At 44.9% G+C, this 19404-nt stretch overlaps 1 protein-coding gene across 8 annotated transcripts in view; it reads left to right on the forward strand.

Moving 5' to 3' along the window:
* Positions 1-19404, forward strand: part of SYTL3 (synaptotagmin like 3) — a 94226-nt gene that overhangs the window by 28852 nt on the left and 45970 nt on the right. For all 8 annotated transcript variants that reach the window (XM_045500176.1, XM_045500179.1, XM_045500178.1 and 5 more), the window contains one exon: positions 4456-4520. In XM_045500176.1, the coding sequence (XP_045356132.1) occupies positions 4456-4520 (65 nt within the window). The remainder of the gene's footprint in view (positions 1-4455; positions 4521-19404) is intronic.

Consider the following 19404-nt stretch of genomic DNA (forward strand, 5'->3'; position numbering starts at 1 on the left):
TGGCTGGGAATGACCACGCAGGTGGACAAGCTCATGCAAAGTGGTTAGGTTGATTTCAGTTTTACAATATTAGGCTTCTTCACTTGGGCTTTTTGCAGCCTGTTTGTCTGATGAGCCACCAGGGCAGTGTTGAGGCACCCTGGCCATCAGGACATTGGGTGGAGAACAGATCTGCCCAGAGAAACGTGCTTCTCTAGGCCTTCTAGGAATCCTGACTCTGCAGATCGACTTTCCACTTCTTGTCCTTTGCATGGTGGAAGATACATTAAGCAACTCCAGGGACATCATGCTGACTTTCTGAAGAGCATCCAGCGTGGATGGGACAGCTAGCCATCTGCAGATGCAAGTAATTAAATGCAAAATAACACTGCCTTCCAACAGGCCTGTTGGGCTCACTGCTCGCTGAGAGTAACAGGTCAGACTGTCTTTCTGTTAGGGTCATCCGTTCATTGTATCATTGAACAAGTGTGTATGCTGGAATTTGCAAAGGGCTTTCCAACTGTTATTTCCTGTTTACTGATGAAATGACAGCATTAGCAGAGGTCAAGGCTATGAAAACGGACGCTGGAACCTCCAGAAGTGTAGTAAGAGCTGGCTATGCACCACGAGCTTGGCATTTATAATGACAGTGATCCTCATGCAGTGTTACTGACAAGGTCAGGCACGGAATTCAGGTCTCCTAGTTCTGCATCTTCTGCTGTCCCCACAACCCTCGGCTTCTGCTTTTTGAGATGTATTTGGCAATTGATTGAAGAAGTTTGAAAGACGCAAATCTCCATTCTGAGGAATGTAAAAGCATTAGCCTATTGCTGAGCTCAGAAAATGTTCCAAGAAGCTTTTTTTTTAAAAAATTTTTAAAATTTTTTAATTTTTTTCAACATATGAAATTTATTGTCAAATTGGTTTCCATACAACACCCAGTGCTCATCCCAAAAGGTGCCCTCCTCAATACCCATCACCCACCCTCCCCCCATCAACCCTCAGTTTGTTCTCAGTTTTTAAGAGTCTCTTATGCTTTGGCTCTCTCCCACTCTAGCCTCTTTTTTTTTTTTCCTTCCCCTCCCCCATGGGTTTCTGTTAAGTTTCTCAGGATCCACATAAGAGTGAAAACATATGGTATCTGTCTTTCTCTGTATGGCTTATTTCACTTAGCATCACACTCTCCAGTTCCATCCACGTTGCTACAAAGGGCCAGAATTCATTCCAAGAAGCTTTCATAGGCAGATTCTGATCAATCATCTGGGAAGAAATAATAAACGCTTCTTCTGGTTACTGTAAGTCAGTCTACCCTGCGCTGGCCCTACTGAGGACAGATGTGATGGTGTCATCACTGCAAGATCTGCTCACCTCTGTCTTAGACGATAAGAGCAACAAATGGTCCCCCCTTTGCAGCTTGGGATTGGTGTGCACAGGGAGCCTTTATTAAGGGTCTTAGGGAATCATTGCTTAGGAACGGCTGGTTCTGCAAGGAGTGTTTAGGGAGATCCAGCTCAAATCTGTTCTCGAAGCAAACAGCCTCAAAAGTAAAAAAGTGCTGTTTGGCATGTGGTTTAGGACTGTGGCATTTTTCTCCTTCTATTCTTTAAACACAGGCAAGCCCGAGAGACCAAATTTGTGCAAGTTTGTGTCCAAATCTGTCCTGCCAAATAAGCTCCTGTTGAACTTCGCAAGTGCTCAGTTGGGATGTTCAATTAGATGACTGGCACCAGGCGACGTATATTTTAATTCTGTCTGAAACCTAGAGCACTAGGCTAGAGGAGGACGTGGTAATAAAACATTGACTTACTCGGGTGCCTTCAGCTTCCCCCCTCCCTCCGCTGAGCTCTCCTTTCCTGGCCCTGCACCTGGGCGCGTTCTTCTCAGCCAGGCACCTGTGTCTGCCTAGCCTCTGCTGGCTGTAGGGGGTGGTGGTTTGACTCACTAATGAATTCTCAGCTCCGACCTCCTTCCAGTCTGAGCCCTTGCCCCATTGCCGGCCCCGGCTTGTATATGGATGCTTTTGGACACAAAGATAATGGCTGCAAAGCGTGACAGCGCTGATTAGCTGAAAGGGTCACCACCACCAGGAAAAGAAATCCAGGAAGTGGAGTTCATCCATTCGATGGAAGCCTCCTGGTTCCACATTTGATTTTGCTCTTTGACTCTCCTCATCTGATACTTAGACCTTGCCCTGCTGATAAAGACAGAGGAGGCCCCCACAGGCATGGAGAAATTGGTGGGTGTGGCCCTTCGAGGGGCGTGAATTCACCACTGGCCCATTTATCTCTCCAAACTTCCCCTGGTGGTTGATCCCTTGCTTGCTTTCTGCGCCAGAGGGGGCCCTTTCGAGGTGCTGAGTTCTCAAAGACTGGGTATTCAATTTTATGGTGCAAACTTTTCTCTGTCTCTCTAGACACATATCACAGCTGAACATTTTATATATTTTGGCTCTGAACGGTAGTGACTGATTATCAAAATTCTTCTATCACAATTTATAAATGCCCCGTGTATTTTTCTCTTGTTCTAGTCGCTAAGCATTGGGAATCATGGTTTACTTACTAATCAGAGAACATAATAGTTTCTAACTAGATGAAGGGGGAAAGATGGTTAGTATCTTCTAACAATCACTAGAACTCCGTAGAGAAAGAGGGTATTTCAGGGGCGCCTGGGTGGCGCAGTCGGTTAAGCGTCCGACTTCAGCCAGGTCACGATCTCGCGGTCCGTGAGTTCGAGCCCCGCGTCAGGCTCTGGGCTGATGGCTCGGAGCCTGGAGCCTGTTTCCGATTCTGTGTCTCCCTCTCTCTCTGCCCCTCCCCCGTTCATGCTCTGTCTCTCTCTGTCCCAAAAATAAATAAACGTTGAAAAAAAAAAATTAAAAGAAAGAGGGTATTTCTTTTTTTTTTTTTTTTTAACGTTTATTTATTTTTGAGACAGAGACAGAGCATGAACGGGGGAGGGTCAGAGAGAGAGGGAGACACAGAATCTGAAACAGGCTCCAGGCTCTGCTCTGAGCTGTCAGCACAGAGCCCGACGTGGGGCTCGAACTCACATACCGCGAGATCGTGACCTGAGCCGAAGTCGGACGCTCAACCAACTGAGCCACCCAGGCGCCCCAGGGTATTTCTTTTAAAAACATGTAGATGGACATATATTTGTGAATTTGCTTACATTTACAGCAATTGTAAGCATTCATTCAGAAAAACGCATTTGAGTTCATATATAGCCTAAAAGAACCCAGTGGAGAACACTTATTTCGGTAAACATAGACGAGAATTTGTAAGGTACAGTGTTAATTTTTCTTAAACTTTCATAACCCAGGAACTGGCAAGTTTTGTGGCACATCATTTTAAGGGTGTGGATAACTTGTAATATCTGTGTGTTTACTTTTTTGTATCCTCAAAGGGTGTTAACAATTCTACATTTCCAAGGTTTTTTGAGGTTGACAGTGGCTTCTCCAGAAATTTGGGAACTGTTGAAGAGCACAATGCATTTGGGGACTTTGGTTTCAGCCAGTGAGCATATAAAGGGCCCTGCATCCTGTTCCACATGTGACCAAGACTGGAGGTGTAGGGGTGTAGACGTACCCTAGCGAGTGTTGGCCGAGCAGCTGGGCAAGAACAGGTCATTTCCCCTGTTTCTCAGGTGGTCCACTCGGACCCAGGTCCCGGATCTCCATGAAGTACACTGATCCCATATTCCAGACTTCAGGGCCTTCCAGGAAACTTCTCAGCTACTCTGTTAGCTCTTAGTAAACGTCGTGGTTAACACAAACTAACCTTAACCTAACCTAGGGATGAGTTCCCTCTTAGCCAAATAGGCAGCGTTGGATTTTGTGTTGACTACCCTTCACGCCACTGTTTACTGCTGTAAACATAATAAATTGATCATTTTTTAAAGTTTATTTACTTTTGAGAGAGCGTGTGCATATGCATGAGAGAGAAAGCGGAGGAGGAGCAGAGAGATAGGGAATGAGAGAGAATCCCAAGCAGGCTCCACAAACACAGGGCTTGAATCCATGAACTGTGAGATTATGACCTGAGCCAAAATCAAGAGTCAGATACTCGACTGACTGAACCACCCAGGCACCCCATAAATTGACCATTTTGATGGCAATTTTGTTTCTCATTGTATATTTCTTCAGAAAACATTAAGTACTTAATATGTGTTGGTCATACACATATGTTAGCATGCAAACATTACAAGTACGTATTACACGTAGGGTAAAATTTACCCAAGCACAGTCTTCCAGCCTTGCTGCTAACTAGTCAGATCACTTAACTAGTCAGAGTGCTTAACTAGTCAGGTTGCTTAACCTCTCTAGGGGATCTGTAAAGTTAGCAGGGGGAGATCAGAAACATGAACTCTGAGGAACCTTGCGAGACTAATCTTTTGTGATACTCTCTGCCTCCCCCTTATGAGCCAAATACAGCACCGACCGCATCGCTATCTGAGGCTTCCTGTCTGCTTGTTTTTCAGAAATGTGAAAATAAAAACTGGAGAATGGTTCTTTGAGGAACGAGCCAAGAAATTTCCAACTGAAGGTAAATGCCCTTAAGTTTTTTACTAAAGTAAAGTGATACATTCCCAGTTTTAAAATATTTCGTGTTAAGATTTGAATACACAAAACTTTACAGGTCCTGGTAGACAGGCCTTTCCTTTCTGACCTCTAGTTCTGTTCGGTTATGCTTTCCCCCACCTGCCCCCTGGCCCACCCTGCTCAGCGCCTTTGACTGCACACCACCCCTCTCTAGCTCAGTTCGAACTGCTGAACTCCGCCTGCTTTCCCCTGCGTGTGGGAGTGAGGTCTCCCTCCTCCGAAACATGGGCGGCTCTGGGTTGTCCATCTTTTCCAAAATTTGTGGCAAGTGCCTTATGTGGTATTACTGTTTGCATACTTCCCTTTCTCTCCATAAGCAGAAACTATGCTTTGAAAATCTAGTCCCTTACAGCACTAAGCACAATACCTTGTTCCTGAGACTTGGTCAAAATGACTGAATAACTGAAGGCCACGGAGAGTGAACAGGATTAGAATTTAGCAGATGTTGATGATTAGGAAGCGAGCACATGTCGTGATTGTAGGAGCGTGAATGCGCATATGGTCTGGATACCACAAGAATATCTTACAGAGTCTTTGCAAAGCTGATGTAGCGGTGTAATTGGTAGCTGGGACTGGAAACCAGGGGGAGAACTAATTCTGCCTCGGTAACAGAGGTGCCCACATCAGAGGATGTGAGCCGCATGGACAGGAAAACAACTTTTCAGACAAAGGCGCACACACGTGTCATCAAAATAAAGCAGAGCTCACATGCTCTGTGAATCACATTCGTCCATGGTGGTAACACACATCCTCTGACGTGTGTGACAGCGGGGGCTGCACACAAGGAGCCCAGGCTGACCTAGAGGGAATGGGGCGGCTTGAAACCTTTTTTCTGCCGGAAAGAAGCTATGTAGCCACAACCCCAGATGCGTTGTGAGGAAAGGAAGCCATTTGTTTGAGTGTTGACACTCAGCTTTTGTAAAAGGCACGGTAGGCTGAAGTTGACATTCAGTCGGCATTAAATTCTCTCAGCAGAGAATCATATTCCTGACTCCCTTACTCGAGAAAAAACGATGTTTCAGCCAAGTTGATCAGAAATCTGGAAGGAAGCACAGTGCTAACGGGCAGGCTGAAGCAAAAGGGTGAGCGAGTGCGTGTGACCTCACCTGGGACACCGTTTCTCAACCCTTTTCCTCACCGCCCCCCCTTCTCTCCCAAGCAGCCTTGTTAACACTGTTTCCTAAATACTACCCGTCCGTGAAAGTTTCATATCTCAGGTACATATCTGTTTGTGTACCGAGGCCTTCTGGAGCACGCTAGGACTTGCTTCTTCCACTAACGCCTTTCTCTGGCCCCTCGGGGCCATCGTCCCCATTTAGGGCATAATCTAGGTGGGCTTGGCAGCGTGAGGTCTGTTTTAGGCTTTGTTTTGTGACTTTAAAATACTTTTGGGGGGGGGGGCACCTGGCTGGCTCAGTCGGTAAACCTGTGGCTCTTGATCTTGGGGTCGTGAGTTCAAGCCCCATGTTGGGGAGTAGACTGTACTTAAAAAAATAATTTTCTTGTTGGGGGGCTGGGGTCTTCTTCAGGTGGTAGATTCTCATTTTTTTTTGCACTCAGTTTCTACTTCACAAACGGTAAGACTGTAGGGAGTGAAATTCCTGTAATTTCTCAATAACAAGTCTGGGAAGACCTCTCCTGGCAACTACTTTATGCACTGTTGAAAGTTTTAGTATCATTATTTGAATCAGGGAAATTGATTTGCAGGCCGGAACACAGGTGTGTGCATGCGTGTGCACGTGCGTGTGTGCGCGTGCATGCTCATTATCTTCTCACCGTCTTTCTGGCACTCTCCCAGTGAGTAGAAGTGAGTGGACGCAGCCAGCATGGTGGCCACCTGAGCTAAGGACTGAAACTGAACTCCTGGGTCTCTCTTTTTTGTCCACTGACTTTCCCCCAGCATGAAGATATCAGTAAGATAAGAAAAATCAGACAGTGAAAGGCAGCCTGAGACAAAGTCATCCTTTTATTGTTTCTCCCAAGGTGTGAAAGTAACAAACAACAACAACAACAACAAAACCCCAACTCCTTCCTCCTCTACTCTTGCTTCGTCCAGTGCTGGGGTGTCTCATTTCTTATTGTCCAATTTGGGGCGAGATGCGCTCAAAATGTGTGGAAAGACCCAGAAAAGTGCCGTGCTGGGGGAGCACACATAGTTCTGTGAGCTAAACCAGGGGTAGGTGGGGGTTGGCAGGCGGGTGTCGGGAAGGGCAGTGGGGGTGAGGTGATGAAGGCTTGTCTGGACAGGTGGGAACTCTACCTCACTTACATCTGTGCCCCCTGGGAGAGAAGCTGGCACAGTAGTTGAGGAGTTGACTTGAACCCACGCGCGGTATGCTCTGAGGGCCAGTTAAGAAAATGGAAACCACGTGGGGCTTTGAGCAAAGAGAATTTAATTTAGGGAATTGGTTAGACAGGTATTATTGGAGGAAGAAAGGCAAAAAGGGAGCCCTGTGGGAACACAGCGATGGTAACTGCAGGAAGTGGGTACCAGGTGGGCCTCTCTGCTCAGCGGACGCTCCCAGGAACCTCCCACCTTCCGGTCTCTCTGGCACCCCCCTGTGGGCCCTGATGGGGAGCCCTCTGCTTTCCGGTCTCTCTGGCACCCCCTGGTGGGCCCTGATGGGGAGCCCGCGGCAATCCCTGCTCTGTGATGTGTTCCAGACTGAGATTCTGTGTATTATCCAGTGTTTGCTGTAATGGTGTGAACACGGCTCTTCCCAGCCTTCCACATCCTAATCCGAAGCCAGAGAAACGAGATGGTGGTTTCAACCACGAGAGAGTATGAGACAGCTCAGATCTGTGCCTCTTTCTATTTCTGGGTAGGAAATTCCTCCAAAGTGTAGTGGGTTAAACAGTCAGTATTATTTTACATGGTTTCTGTCTCCAGCTGGGGGCTTGCCCGGGGCTGGAGGATCTGCTTTCTCCGGGGCTCACGCACGTACCTGGCGAGCTAGTGCCGCTGTCGCGGGAACCCTGGGTCCCTCCACACCTGGGCCTCCCCACGGGGCTGCTCGAGTGTGTTCACAACAACGTGGTGGCCGACCTCCCCCAGGCTCGTGGGCCAAGAGAGACAAAGGCAGAATCCTACCCTTTTATATTAAAAAAAAAAAAATTATTATGGCAAAATACCCACGGCATAAAATTTACCATTTTAACCGTTTTTAACCACACAGTTCAGTGGCATTGAGTGCCTTCGCCCTGCTGTCTAGCCGTCACTACCATCCATACTCAGAAATTTGTCATCTTCCCACGCTCTCCCCTTCCCTCACCTCCACAGAACCCCTGGGAACTTCTGTTCGGCTTCCTACTTTCTGTCTCTTTCCATCTCTTTTATGGCCTAGCTTCAGAAAGCGCTTCCTGTCATTGCCGCTCTATCCTGTGGTGACACGGGTCTGCTCGATTCAGGGTGGAAGGGGACGGCACAGGGGGTGTCAGGAGGCAAGGGGCCCTGGAGCCCGTCAGGAAGCAGGTTACCATAGCCCGTATTCCTTATCCTCGTCCTTATCCTAATCCTAATCTTTTTTTTTTTTTTTAAGTTTATTTATTTTTGGGACAGAGAGAGACAGAGCATGAACGGGGGAGGGGCAGAGAGAGAGGGAGACACAGAATCGGAAACAGGCTCCAGGCTCTGAGCCATCAGCCCAGAGCCCGACGCGGGGCTCGAACTCACGGACCGCGAGATCGTGACCTGGCTGAAGTCGGACGTTTAACCGACTGCGCCACCCAGGCGCCCCTCCTAATCCTAATCTTAATCCACGCACCTGACAATCATACCTGACTCCCTCCCCGCATCCGGTCAGTCAGCAAATCCTGACATTTCTGCCTCCCCGGTCCTAGAATCTTCCCTGCTCCTCATTCCCACTTACAGTGTAGTAGCTCCTAGCTGGTCCCCACGACTCCACCTGCTTCCCCCACGTTCCCTCCTCCCATTTTGTAAAGAGAGTTTTCTTTTCTCTTCAAAAATGAATTGTTCATCTCCCGATCATAGAAGGGATGCATTCTTATTGCAGAATATTTGGGAAATACAGAAGGGTGCACAGAAGACAATAAAAATCCCACCGCTCAACAAGCCACTGTTAATTCCACACACACACACACGCACACACATACTCTTCCGGTCTTCTTTCTGTGTGATGTTGTGCGTGTGTGTGTGCATGTACAGACTTGATAATTTTTTAAACGAATAGATGATCAGACTATATGTAGGTTTTACTCTGGCTTTTAGTGCTTTTGCTTCGGCAGCACATAGACTAAAATGTCGCTTTTAACATTCAATTTAGCACATTTTCTTCGGCTATTAAGACACTTCCTGACCACTGCATGAAATATATCAGATGGATGAATTATCTTTTATGCAACCTGTTCCTTCTTGTCAGTGAGTGTATCAAGGTATTCAAAATTTCATATTACAGATAACTCTGTGATGAACATCCTGTACTATCTTGGCATCTCTTTATTTCCTCTAGATAGATTCTTAGAAGAAGAATGAGTCATCAAATGTGTGAACACTTAAAAGGCTTTGATATGTTTTGCCCAATTGCCCCCTGGGAAGTGTGTGCTCATTTACACGACCTTGGCAGGGTACGTGAGCTGTCCTACCACACTCTGGCCCCGTTACCTCCTATCTCTTGAAACGTGACTTCAGATTACATTTGTTCTGAGTGTAAAAGTAATATATTTTCATTAAAAAAAAAAAAGAAATGAAGAAAAGCATACCAAATAATGTTTAAAATACAATGACTTCACCCTGAAATGTTTTGTTAACATTTTGATATACATTATTTCTATTATTTGGTGAGGAAATGTATGTATGTTTGTGAGTGTATACACACATATACACGTGTGTATATAGTTCTTTTTTTTTTAATGTTTATTTTTGAGAGACAGAGAGACAGAGCACTAGTGGGGGAGGAGCAGAGAGAGAGAGGGAGACAGAATCCGAAGCAGGCTCCAGGCTCTGAGCTGTCAGCACAGAGCCCGATGCAGGGCTCGAACCCATAAACTGTGAGATCATGACCTGAGCTGAAGTTGGACACTTAACTGACTGAACCACCTAGGTGCCCCTGTGTGTGTATATATAAATATACACATAAATGCACATAACTACACACATACTTTTTTTTTTTTTTTTACCGTTTATTTATTTTTGGGACAGAGAGAGACAGACCATGAACGGGGGAGGGTCAGAGAGAGAGGGAGACACAGAATCTGAAACAGGCTCCAGGCTCTGAGCTGTCAACCCAGAGCCCGACGCGGGGCTCGAACTCACGGACCGTGAGATCATGACCTGAGCCGAAGTCGGACGCTCAACCGACTGAGCCACCCAGGTGCCCCCACACATACATTTTTAAGAGTACTGAGACCAAACCATAAGAAATTGATGTTTTTAGGTAAAAATGATTAAATAAAGGCAATTTTGTATGAGCCAAGCTAATAGATTTACATAATTGGGATCAATTATGGGTTTTATACTATTTCTTTACATAATAATTCACAAAGAACATTCTTCCATATCCTTAACTGTCATCAGCTATATAATTTCTGATAACTGCATCTCATTCCATCATTGGAATGTGACTTGATTTATTGAACCAAATCGCTATTGCAGAGTGAGGGAATTTCCAGTTTTGCTGTTACATTTTTGGAAGTTTATAATATTGCTAAAATAATAAAGTGCAGCGGACTTCTTTGTAGATAAATCTTTAGCACACCTCTGAATATTTCTAGAAAGAAAAGGGTAAGGTGAAAGGTGGGGAACATCGCCTCCGGGAAGCGTGTGCCCTCCTCACCAGTAGGAATTAACCTGAAAAGCAAACACAACTTTGTCAGTTTGGCAAAACCACATTGGTAGTCTCAAGTGGTTTCCTGTGGTTTTCATCAAATTTGTCTACTTACTCGCAAAGTTGAGTATTTCCCACCTGTGTGAACTTCTGCAGCTGTCCTTTCTGTATACGTTCAGGCTCTTAGCTCTTTTCTGTCAGCTACGCCCACAGTGTTATGTTTTTTGACATACAGAAGTCTTTTCTTGTGGGTACACAGTCAGATACCAAGAAGGTACCTACAGATGAAAAGTTAGGCTTCCGTTTCCTTTTTAGCATCCAGAAACCGTGAGCCAAATTTAATGTTCAATGGAAGGAATTCCAGCAATAATTATGCCCATTGTCACCCAATTTCTTTTTTATGTGCCTCTTTTAATGGTTCTATTAGATATGTGCCGTTTATGGTAAATTCTCCCCAAATTTCCTCGAAAGTAGATAAGGTATAAGTAGTAATCCAATGAAGAATAATAGATATTGTAGCAGTTTCTTGTGCTACTTTCCCAACCCTTGTAAAGATTTAAAAGCAAGAAAAGATGAACTCCATTTTTTTTATTTTGCGGGTAGATGGTACAAAAAATATTTTAAATATTTTGCTTTACTTAAGTTTTTTTTCTGATTATAAACTGGCTTTTTTTTCCCTGTCCAAGATTTCATAGTTTGATATTTAGCTTTACTGTCTGAAAATAGTTCCTTGTATGCCATAGTTGCGGTCCATCTGGGGTGCCTCAGAATGATCAAAACATACAGACCTTCATGGGGTCTCCAGTGTTTCTGTAGGCAGCTACCCAGCCTTTTGGGTATTGTCACCTCCTGCCCCTCACCGTGGGGCATTTGACAGCCTCTGCATTGAAGGTTTTTACTGTGGCTTCTGGGAACTCTGCTCCAGGATCAGCTCTGATCTGTTTCAAATTCAAATCTCCTGATGCTATGGGACCCGGGGAGACTCAACAGTGTGTATTTAACAAGTCCCCAAATAATCTTTTATGCATTTTGAGTTTGAAAGCCCCTGGCAAAGTAGCAAATATAATAAACAATTATGACGGACCTTTTCTAGATCACTAATAACTTAGAAAATGAACTGAAAACCCGATCTTATTTTTTTGGGCATCTGCTAAGCTTATAGAGATAGCGCCCTCTTCTGGCTCCTTGCTGTGAATGCGTGTGTGTGTGTGTGTGTTTTTAATTAAAAAAAATTTTTTTTACAACTATGACATTTTCTTGCTTGATGTTTCAGTTTAAGAGGGGAAAGATGACAATACTAATACTCTTAATACTAATATATTTCAAAGTTTAAGAATAGTTAAATGTTACCTATAAACAACCTGTTGTGACTTTCATTTTGTTGTTAGTAATGCAAAAATAAAATAATTTAGGAAGGCTGTACCTTAATATAGCCTCTGATGATGGTCTCACTTATATAACTAACCAGGACCATATTATGTTTCACTATCATGAAGGAAAAGAATTTTTATCACCCCCTCCTAGTAGTAATTGTGATTTAATTCTTCATGTGACTTTTTAGAGTTTTATTCTTCTACACGGGCAGCTCAGATATGGCCCATCTGATTGCAGGGCTATGAGAACAGCTGTCAGGACTGGCTGTGTGCGGTTGGAAAACTTGGGCCCGTGGATTAAAAGAAGTAGGTATGAGTAAATAGGGGTGACTCTATTGCAAAACTCTGCCTTTATGGCCTCTTTGTTATTTGGCTCAGGAAAGACCTTTGACCCGTGCAATTCAGCAGGTGGGGTCTGCAAGGATGATTCAGTAAAGCTTCCTAGCGGTTGCAGACCAAGTGCCTAGTTCATATGCTTACGTTCACAAGAGGGTGTCTTTATGAAATCAGATTTACCAGATACATAATTTTGTATATGCTTTTGTCTTCTTTTAAAGAAGATGTGGTTGGTGTCTTACTCTCTCGAATATTTCTTTCTCACTGCTCTCCTTAAGAGGAAAGACGAAACGAACACAAGCCCACAATGGGCAGTGTGTGTCCTAGAAGTGATTTTCCCAGCTGATCGGATTGCTTGTCACGTCCCTGACAGATTTTCAGACCAGTTCTTCTAAATTAGTTAGAATAGAGACTGTCAAGTCAGATTGGATGATTACCGTATGAAGTAACGCCTTGACCTTCAAACCTTTTGTTCTGACCCAGTGTTTCTAGGTAATAGTCTTCTGGAGACAGGTTCTTGAGTTTAGTCGTATTTGATTTCATGACGCCTTTGGCTTTGTTCAGAGGAGCAATTCAAAAATGGAAGTGCTTACATTGTCCAAGGTGCTTTGAATACATCAAGTCAACCCAGATTTTTTTTTCTGTATTATATCTCAGATATCTCCCCAGGCCACTAGAGTATTCCTGCTGGTTTCTGGGTGCCAGATTTCCTATCAGGATTATTTTTGTGTCTCTGCCTCTGCCACTGTCCTTTGTGCCCTGTCTACTGCCCCTTGATGATGAGGCCACCCTAGGCAGTTTACATATTTGGTCCCGAATTGTCGTGACTACCTCCCTATCTCCTTTTGGGTTTTGATCCATTGCTTTTAACATGAAGGGGAAACCATGATTAAATGGGCTAGTTATTAGGCTAGCAGTACTTTATTTTGCTCAATACTCCCCGCTCCACTGGGGGTCAGCAAACTATAGCACGTAGACCAAATGTAGCCCACCATCTGTTTATGTAAAGTTTTATTGGAACACAGCCATGCTCACTCCTTTCTGTCTGTGGCCAGCTTTGCGATACAATGGTTGAGGTTACAACAGGGATCCTATGGCTGGCAAAGCCTATACTTTTTTAACCTGACCCTTTGCAGAAAGTTTGCTGCCCTCCGCTCTACATGATAGGCTGATGATGCTACTGGATTTTGGTGACCATCATTATTTTCCTGTTTATGAACAGAATGGGAAACCAAAGTGAGGGGTGCCTGGGTGGCCCAGTTGATTGAGCATCCGATTTCGGCTCAGGTCACTATCTCACAGTTCATGGGTTTGAGCCTTGCGTCGGGCTTTGAGCTGACCGTGTGGACAGTGAGGAGCCCACTTTGGATTCTGTGTCTCCCTCTCTCTCTGCCCTTCCCCTTTTTCTCTCTCTCTCTCAAAAATAAATATTAAAAAAAAGAAACCAAGGTGATATCACTGAACTGAATAGGATTTCTGAATTAAGAATTCATGTGTTCATATGTTTAGACCAAATTATCGATCAGGGTAGTTTGTAGGGAGCACCCTGACAATTGGACATTGAGCTATCTCCTTATGTGAATACATCTTTGGAAAGACCAGACACATACATACTTAAATAGGGAAATCATTTTCTATTTAAGAACTCCATGCTCATTGTTTTATTGCAGTAAAATAGACATAAAATTTACCACCGTCACCATTTTTAAGTGCAGAATTCAGCATTAAGCACGTTCACAGTTTTGTGCAGCCAACACCACCATCTGACTCCAGGGCTTTTTCATGTTGCAAAACCCAAACTCTCTTTCCCATTAAACACAAACCGTCCATTCCGCCCTCCCAACCAGCTCCCCGTGACCACCATTCTGCCTTCTGGTTCTATGAATTGACGACGCTAGTTGCCTCATGTAAATGGAATCAGTATATTTGTCCTTTTGTGTCTTTCTTACTTACCATGACGTCTTCAAGGTCCATCCATGTTGTAGCATGTGTCAGACTTTTATTCCTTTTTAAGACCAAACAAAATTCCGTTGGTTATATATACTGCATTTTGTCTACCATTCATCCCAGTGGGCGTTTGGCTTGCTTCTACATTTTGGCGATCGGGGACAGTGCTTGCTTTGAACATGGGTGCGCAAATACCTGTTCAAGTTCCTGTTTTCCCTTCTTTTGTGTTTATACCCCGACGTGGTATTACTGGATCAAACAGTAATTCTATGTTTCAGTTTTTGAGGGACCACCATACTATTTTCCACAGCAGCTGCGCCATTTTATGTTCCCACTAGCAGTGCACAAAGGTTCCGGTTTCTCCATATCCTTCTTGTGATTCTCTTTCTTTCTCTCTTTCCTTCATAATAGCCATTCTGACGGGCATGAGGTGGTATTCCATTGTGTATTTCTTTAAGTCATTCCCTCAGTACGTATTAGGTATCTTCTAGCCTGACATTTATTCCATTCTGCGTATGGATTTTTTGGATAGTTGATAGATGTATATGTTGCAAAAAAAATGTATCACACTAAGGTTTGATAACACATCTTTTCATCTCCCACAATTACCATTTGCCATTGTTGTTATGGTGAGAACATTAACACTGCTCTCACAGCAACTTTGAAGGCACAACACAGTCCTATTCTCTGTAGTCGCCATGGTGACTATGTACTAGATTCCCAGAACTTACCTTATAACTGAAAGTTTGTACCCTTTAACCAATATCTCCCCACTTACCCTGCCCCCCGCCCCTGACGACCACCATTCTACTCTCTGTCCTGAGTTTCATGTTTTTAGATTCCACATATAAGTGACATCATATAGTATTGATCTTTTTCTGGCAGACTTATTCACTTAGTATAATGGCTTCAGGGTCTATCCATGTTGTTACAAATGGCAGGATTTCTTCCTTTTTTTTAGAAAAAAATATTTATTTATTTTGAGAGAGGGGGAGCGTGTGAGCAGGGAAGAGGGAGAGAGAGGGGGAGAGGGAAAGTCCCAAGCAGGCTCTGTGCCATCAGCATCGAGCCAGATGTGGGGCTTGAACTCATGAACCATGAGACCACGACCTGAGCCAATATCAAGAGTTGGTTGCTTAACCGACTGAGCCACCCACGCGCTCCAGGATTTCTTCCTTCTTATGGTTGAAAATATTCTGTTTTAATATATCCCACATTCTCTTTAACTGTTCATCAGTTGAAGGACACTTAAGTTGTTTCTATGTCTTGGCTGTTGTGAACAATGTTGCAGTGAACGTGGGAGTGTAAATGTCTGTTCAGTAGTGATTTCATATCCTTTGGATATATACCCAGTGTGGGATTGCTAGGTCATATCGTAGTTCCGTTTTTAATTTTTCTGAGACACTTCTGCGCTATTTTCCATAGTGGCTGCATTGTTGTGTTTTGATTTGCATTTCCCTAATGATGAGTGATGTTGAACATCTTTTCATTTTCATGTACTCATTGGCCATTTGTATATTTTCTTGACTATTGAAGTCCTGTGCCCATTTTAAAAATTGGATCATTTTGTTTGTTTCTTTTTAAAAAAATAATTATTTATTTTGAAAGAGAGTGCACATAAGCAGGGGAGGGGCAGAGAGAGAGGGGAGGGATGGAGGGAGGGAGGAAGGGACAGGGAGAGAGAGAGAGAGAGAGAGAGAGAGAGAGAGAGAATCCCAAGTAGGCTCTATGCTATCAGCATAGAGCCCAACTCGGGGCTTGATCCCAAGAACCGTGAGATCATGAACTGAGCTGAGATCAAGAGCCCGCTTAACCGACTAAACCACCCAAGTGCCCCTGTTTGTTTCCTGAAAAGGAAGAAGAAAGTTAGAAGACTCATGCTTCCCAGTTTCAAAACTTACTACAAAGCTGCAGTGATCCAAACAATGTGACACTGGCATAAGGACAAGCAGAGAACAGTGGAATAGAATAGCCTAGAAAACCCAGAGAAAAACTCTTGCATACGTGGTCAAATGACTTTCAACAATGCCGATATCGTTCAAGGCGGAAGGGCCAGGCTTTAATAAATGGTGCTGGGAAAACTGGATAGTCACATGTAAAAGAACAAAGTTGGATCCCTACCTAACACAGTACAAATGGACAACAGACCTAAAACTATAAAGGTCGTGAAAGAAAAATATAGGGGCTTCTGGGTGGCTCAGTTGGCTAAGCATCCGACTTCAGCTCAGGTCACAATCTCACAGTTCATGAGTTCGAGCCCCGCGTCTGGCTCTGTGCTGACAGCTCAGAGCCTGGAGCCTGCTTCAGATTCTATCTCCCTCTCTCTCTGCCCCTCCCCCTTCATGCTCTGTCTCTCTCTGTCTCCAAAATAAATAAACATTTAAAAAAAGAAGAAGAAGAAAAAATATAGAGGGAAAGATGCCATTGGCTTTGACAATGATTTTTTTAGATGGCCCAGGCAACAGAAAAAAAAAGGGACTAATGGGACTACATCCTGATGAAAAACTTGTGCATCAAAGGACACCGTAAAGAGAGTAAGAAGGCAACCCACGGAATGGGAGAAAGTATTTGCAAAATCACATATCTGATAAAGGATTAATATCCAAATTCTTTAGAATAGAGAACTCCTGAAACCTACATTCCACTTTCAGAGAAAATCAAGAGACCCAGGAAGGCAGTCCATGCTCTAGTCCCCACGTCCTCAAACCTAGGCCAGTTACTACCAACCTGAAGTGTATCTTTGGAGAAGAGTTACTGCCCGGCGCTTGGTGATTATTGATAACATGGAAGCCATCCAGGATTTCTGCCGATAGACTATAGGGAGCTTAAGTAAGGAGCAAAAATTATTTTCCTCTCTTGCAACTAAGCAGAAGAGTAATGTCTAGTGGCAGAAGGATACTGGATGAGAGATATTTTCTGCCAACAGGGTCATAAATCTACTGTTATTAATTTTTATTCCCCTGAAGGCATTAGTTGCTGATTCACAGTTGTACACTTCATCTTCTTTCATATTGGGCTAGTGGCTTGGCCCCAGTGCTATTTAAACTCAAAGCTTCTCTAAGGACTAAAATATATTTAAAAATTTTTCTGGAATCCACCTCCAAAATCATTTATGACAGGATATCGTGATTCTTTATATGCTGAGAGGTTTATAGGTCAAGTCTTTTGAGACATTTTCCATTTTGCATATGTGAGCCAAAAATTGGTTTAAAACTTTATTATTCTAGGCACTTTCTTTCCTACCAAAGAAAAAAGTCCTAAAACACGCTGTGATTGTCCAATACCCCCTCCAACCTTTGGTCTTATTCACCTTTTCTAAAATTTAGAGGATACTCAAGCTCCAGTGTGGACCGACCATCAGGCCTGTCACATACAGTTGTACAGGTTGAATGCCGTACTAGGGAGCCACCACTAAAGGGGTACAGTTCACGACATCCAAAAATTGTGTGCTTATTGTGATGACTTTTCTGGAAGAATCAGCACGATGCGTTGTTCTAACAAAATCCATATGTTACGACCAATTCCTAAGGGTAGACAAAAGTGTCTTGAGGAAGGGGCACATTTGCATTGTTCTCAGGAAGGCTCCACATGGGATAGCCCCGCCTGCCTTATGCTTTGCGTCATACCTGGAATTCAGGCTGTGGGTTCCTACATAGGGCGCTGCTCCCCTCTGTGGGCACCAACAGAGAGGTGGTTGTGGGCCAGGCCATCCTTCCGCTTGACGATCTGTTAGCTCTACAGCTGGATCCCACGTGGCTGTCTGGGTGTGTTTAACTGTTCTAACAAAGGGCTGCTGTGGGGCCTTACAGTGTAGCAGGAGAAGTTAGGGGTGATGTCTTGCAAGAAGAATAACCCACACAGATCCCGCAGTTGAGGACGGGAGGCCGCTTGGCCACCACGACAGCGTGATTTGCCGGGCTGGCTGAATTGCACTGGGACATTACAGAGAGTCTGCGCCGCACCCTCTTTGCTGTGAACATGTCACCCAAGCGGGAAGAGTGTTGGGGTAGCCGGGGCATGGCACCTGCCGCAGGGCCTGGGGTCCAGGGTGCTGGTAGGCTGGCGGTTAGTGTGCTTGACCGGCATGACGATGGAGCCCAGCCAGGAGGGACATCCTTTCTATGGGAGTTTCTGTGAGCACGTGAAATAGGGTGCCATACCTGTATTTATTTTTTCTTTTTTAAAGTTTATATTGAGAGAGAGTGTGTGGGGGGGGGGGGGGTGCGCACGCACAAGTGGAAGAGGGCACAGAGAAAGGAAGAGAGAGAGAATCCGAAGCAGCTGTCAGTGCAGCACAGAGCCCCACGTGGGGCTCGAATTCATGAATCGTGAGATCACGACTTGCGAGATGAAGAGTCAGACGCTCAACCAACTGAGCCACCCAGGCGCCCCTTGCATCGAGAAGTAGCACAGAGATGGAAGGTGATTTGTCGTAGGCACGCTTGTGCCAGCTGCAGACCTGGATTTTGCTCCAGAAACCACGGCCGTGTTCTGTAGCTTGAATGGACCCTTCCAGCACCGTATGCTCTTACTTGTGAGCAGAGCTGCGTCCTCCTTATCCTTGTCCCCGTAAAAGTGCCCCTGTGGATTCTACACGATGAGTGTGAATGAGCGGATGAGTTACACGTAAGCCGAGTTGTGAAAACACGATGACCGTCTTTTCACGTGTATTTGGTCGTATGGCTCAAACGAGGAGGTAACGCTTCTCGGTAAAACAGTGCTGGTTGCCGTTGGATTTATAGCCACCCCTCCCCACCCCCGCATGACAAACCCTTTGCTGATGCCGGTGACACCAAGATGCATAAGATGGGACCCGTGTCCTCAAAGAGCTCACCGTCCAGTCGGGGAGACCGACACAGAGGTGCACCATCACAGCGCAGGCGGCAATGTTAATGAAATGTGCAGGGCAAGCATGAAGAGGCCAGCCTGGTGAGGACAGGCACCGGATCCCGGGGAATAATCCCCTGGCAGGGGCAGAGAGCCACGTGAGCCAGGAACATGGGAGAAGCACGGTCTAGTGAGGCGCCGGCATCTGGGAAATCCACCTTCACCAGGACCCACGAAGGGGACAGGTGATCCATATGGCAGAAGGTGATCCTGGGAGGCAGGAGGGACTGAATCACAAAGGACCTCTGAGCTAGAACAAAGCTAGAACGTGTTGCTGGCTCACTGTTCTGGGGGCTGGGAGTCCAAAGTCAAGGTGTCACGTTGTCTTCTTCTCTGTGTGCATGTTTCTCTCTGTGACTAAATTTTTCTATTTTTTAAAATAAAGTTTGTTTATTTATTTTGAGAGAGAGAGAGAGAGTGAGGGACAGCATGGTGGGGGGGGGGGGTGCAGAGAGCAAGGGAGAGAGAGAATCCCAAGCAGGCTCCATGCCGTCAATGCAGA

This window comes from Leopardus geoffroyi, chromosome B2, assembly GCF_018350155.1.
Source record: "Leopardus geoffroyi isolate Oge1 chromosome B2, O.geoffroyi_Oge1_pat1.0, whole genome shotgun sequence".
Taxonomy (NCBI): Eukaryota; Metazoa; Chordata; class Mammalia; order Carnivora; family Felidae; genus Leopardus; species Leopardus geoffroyi.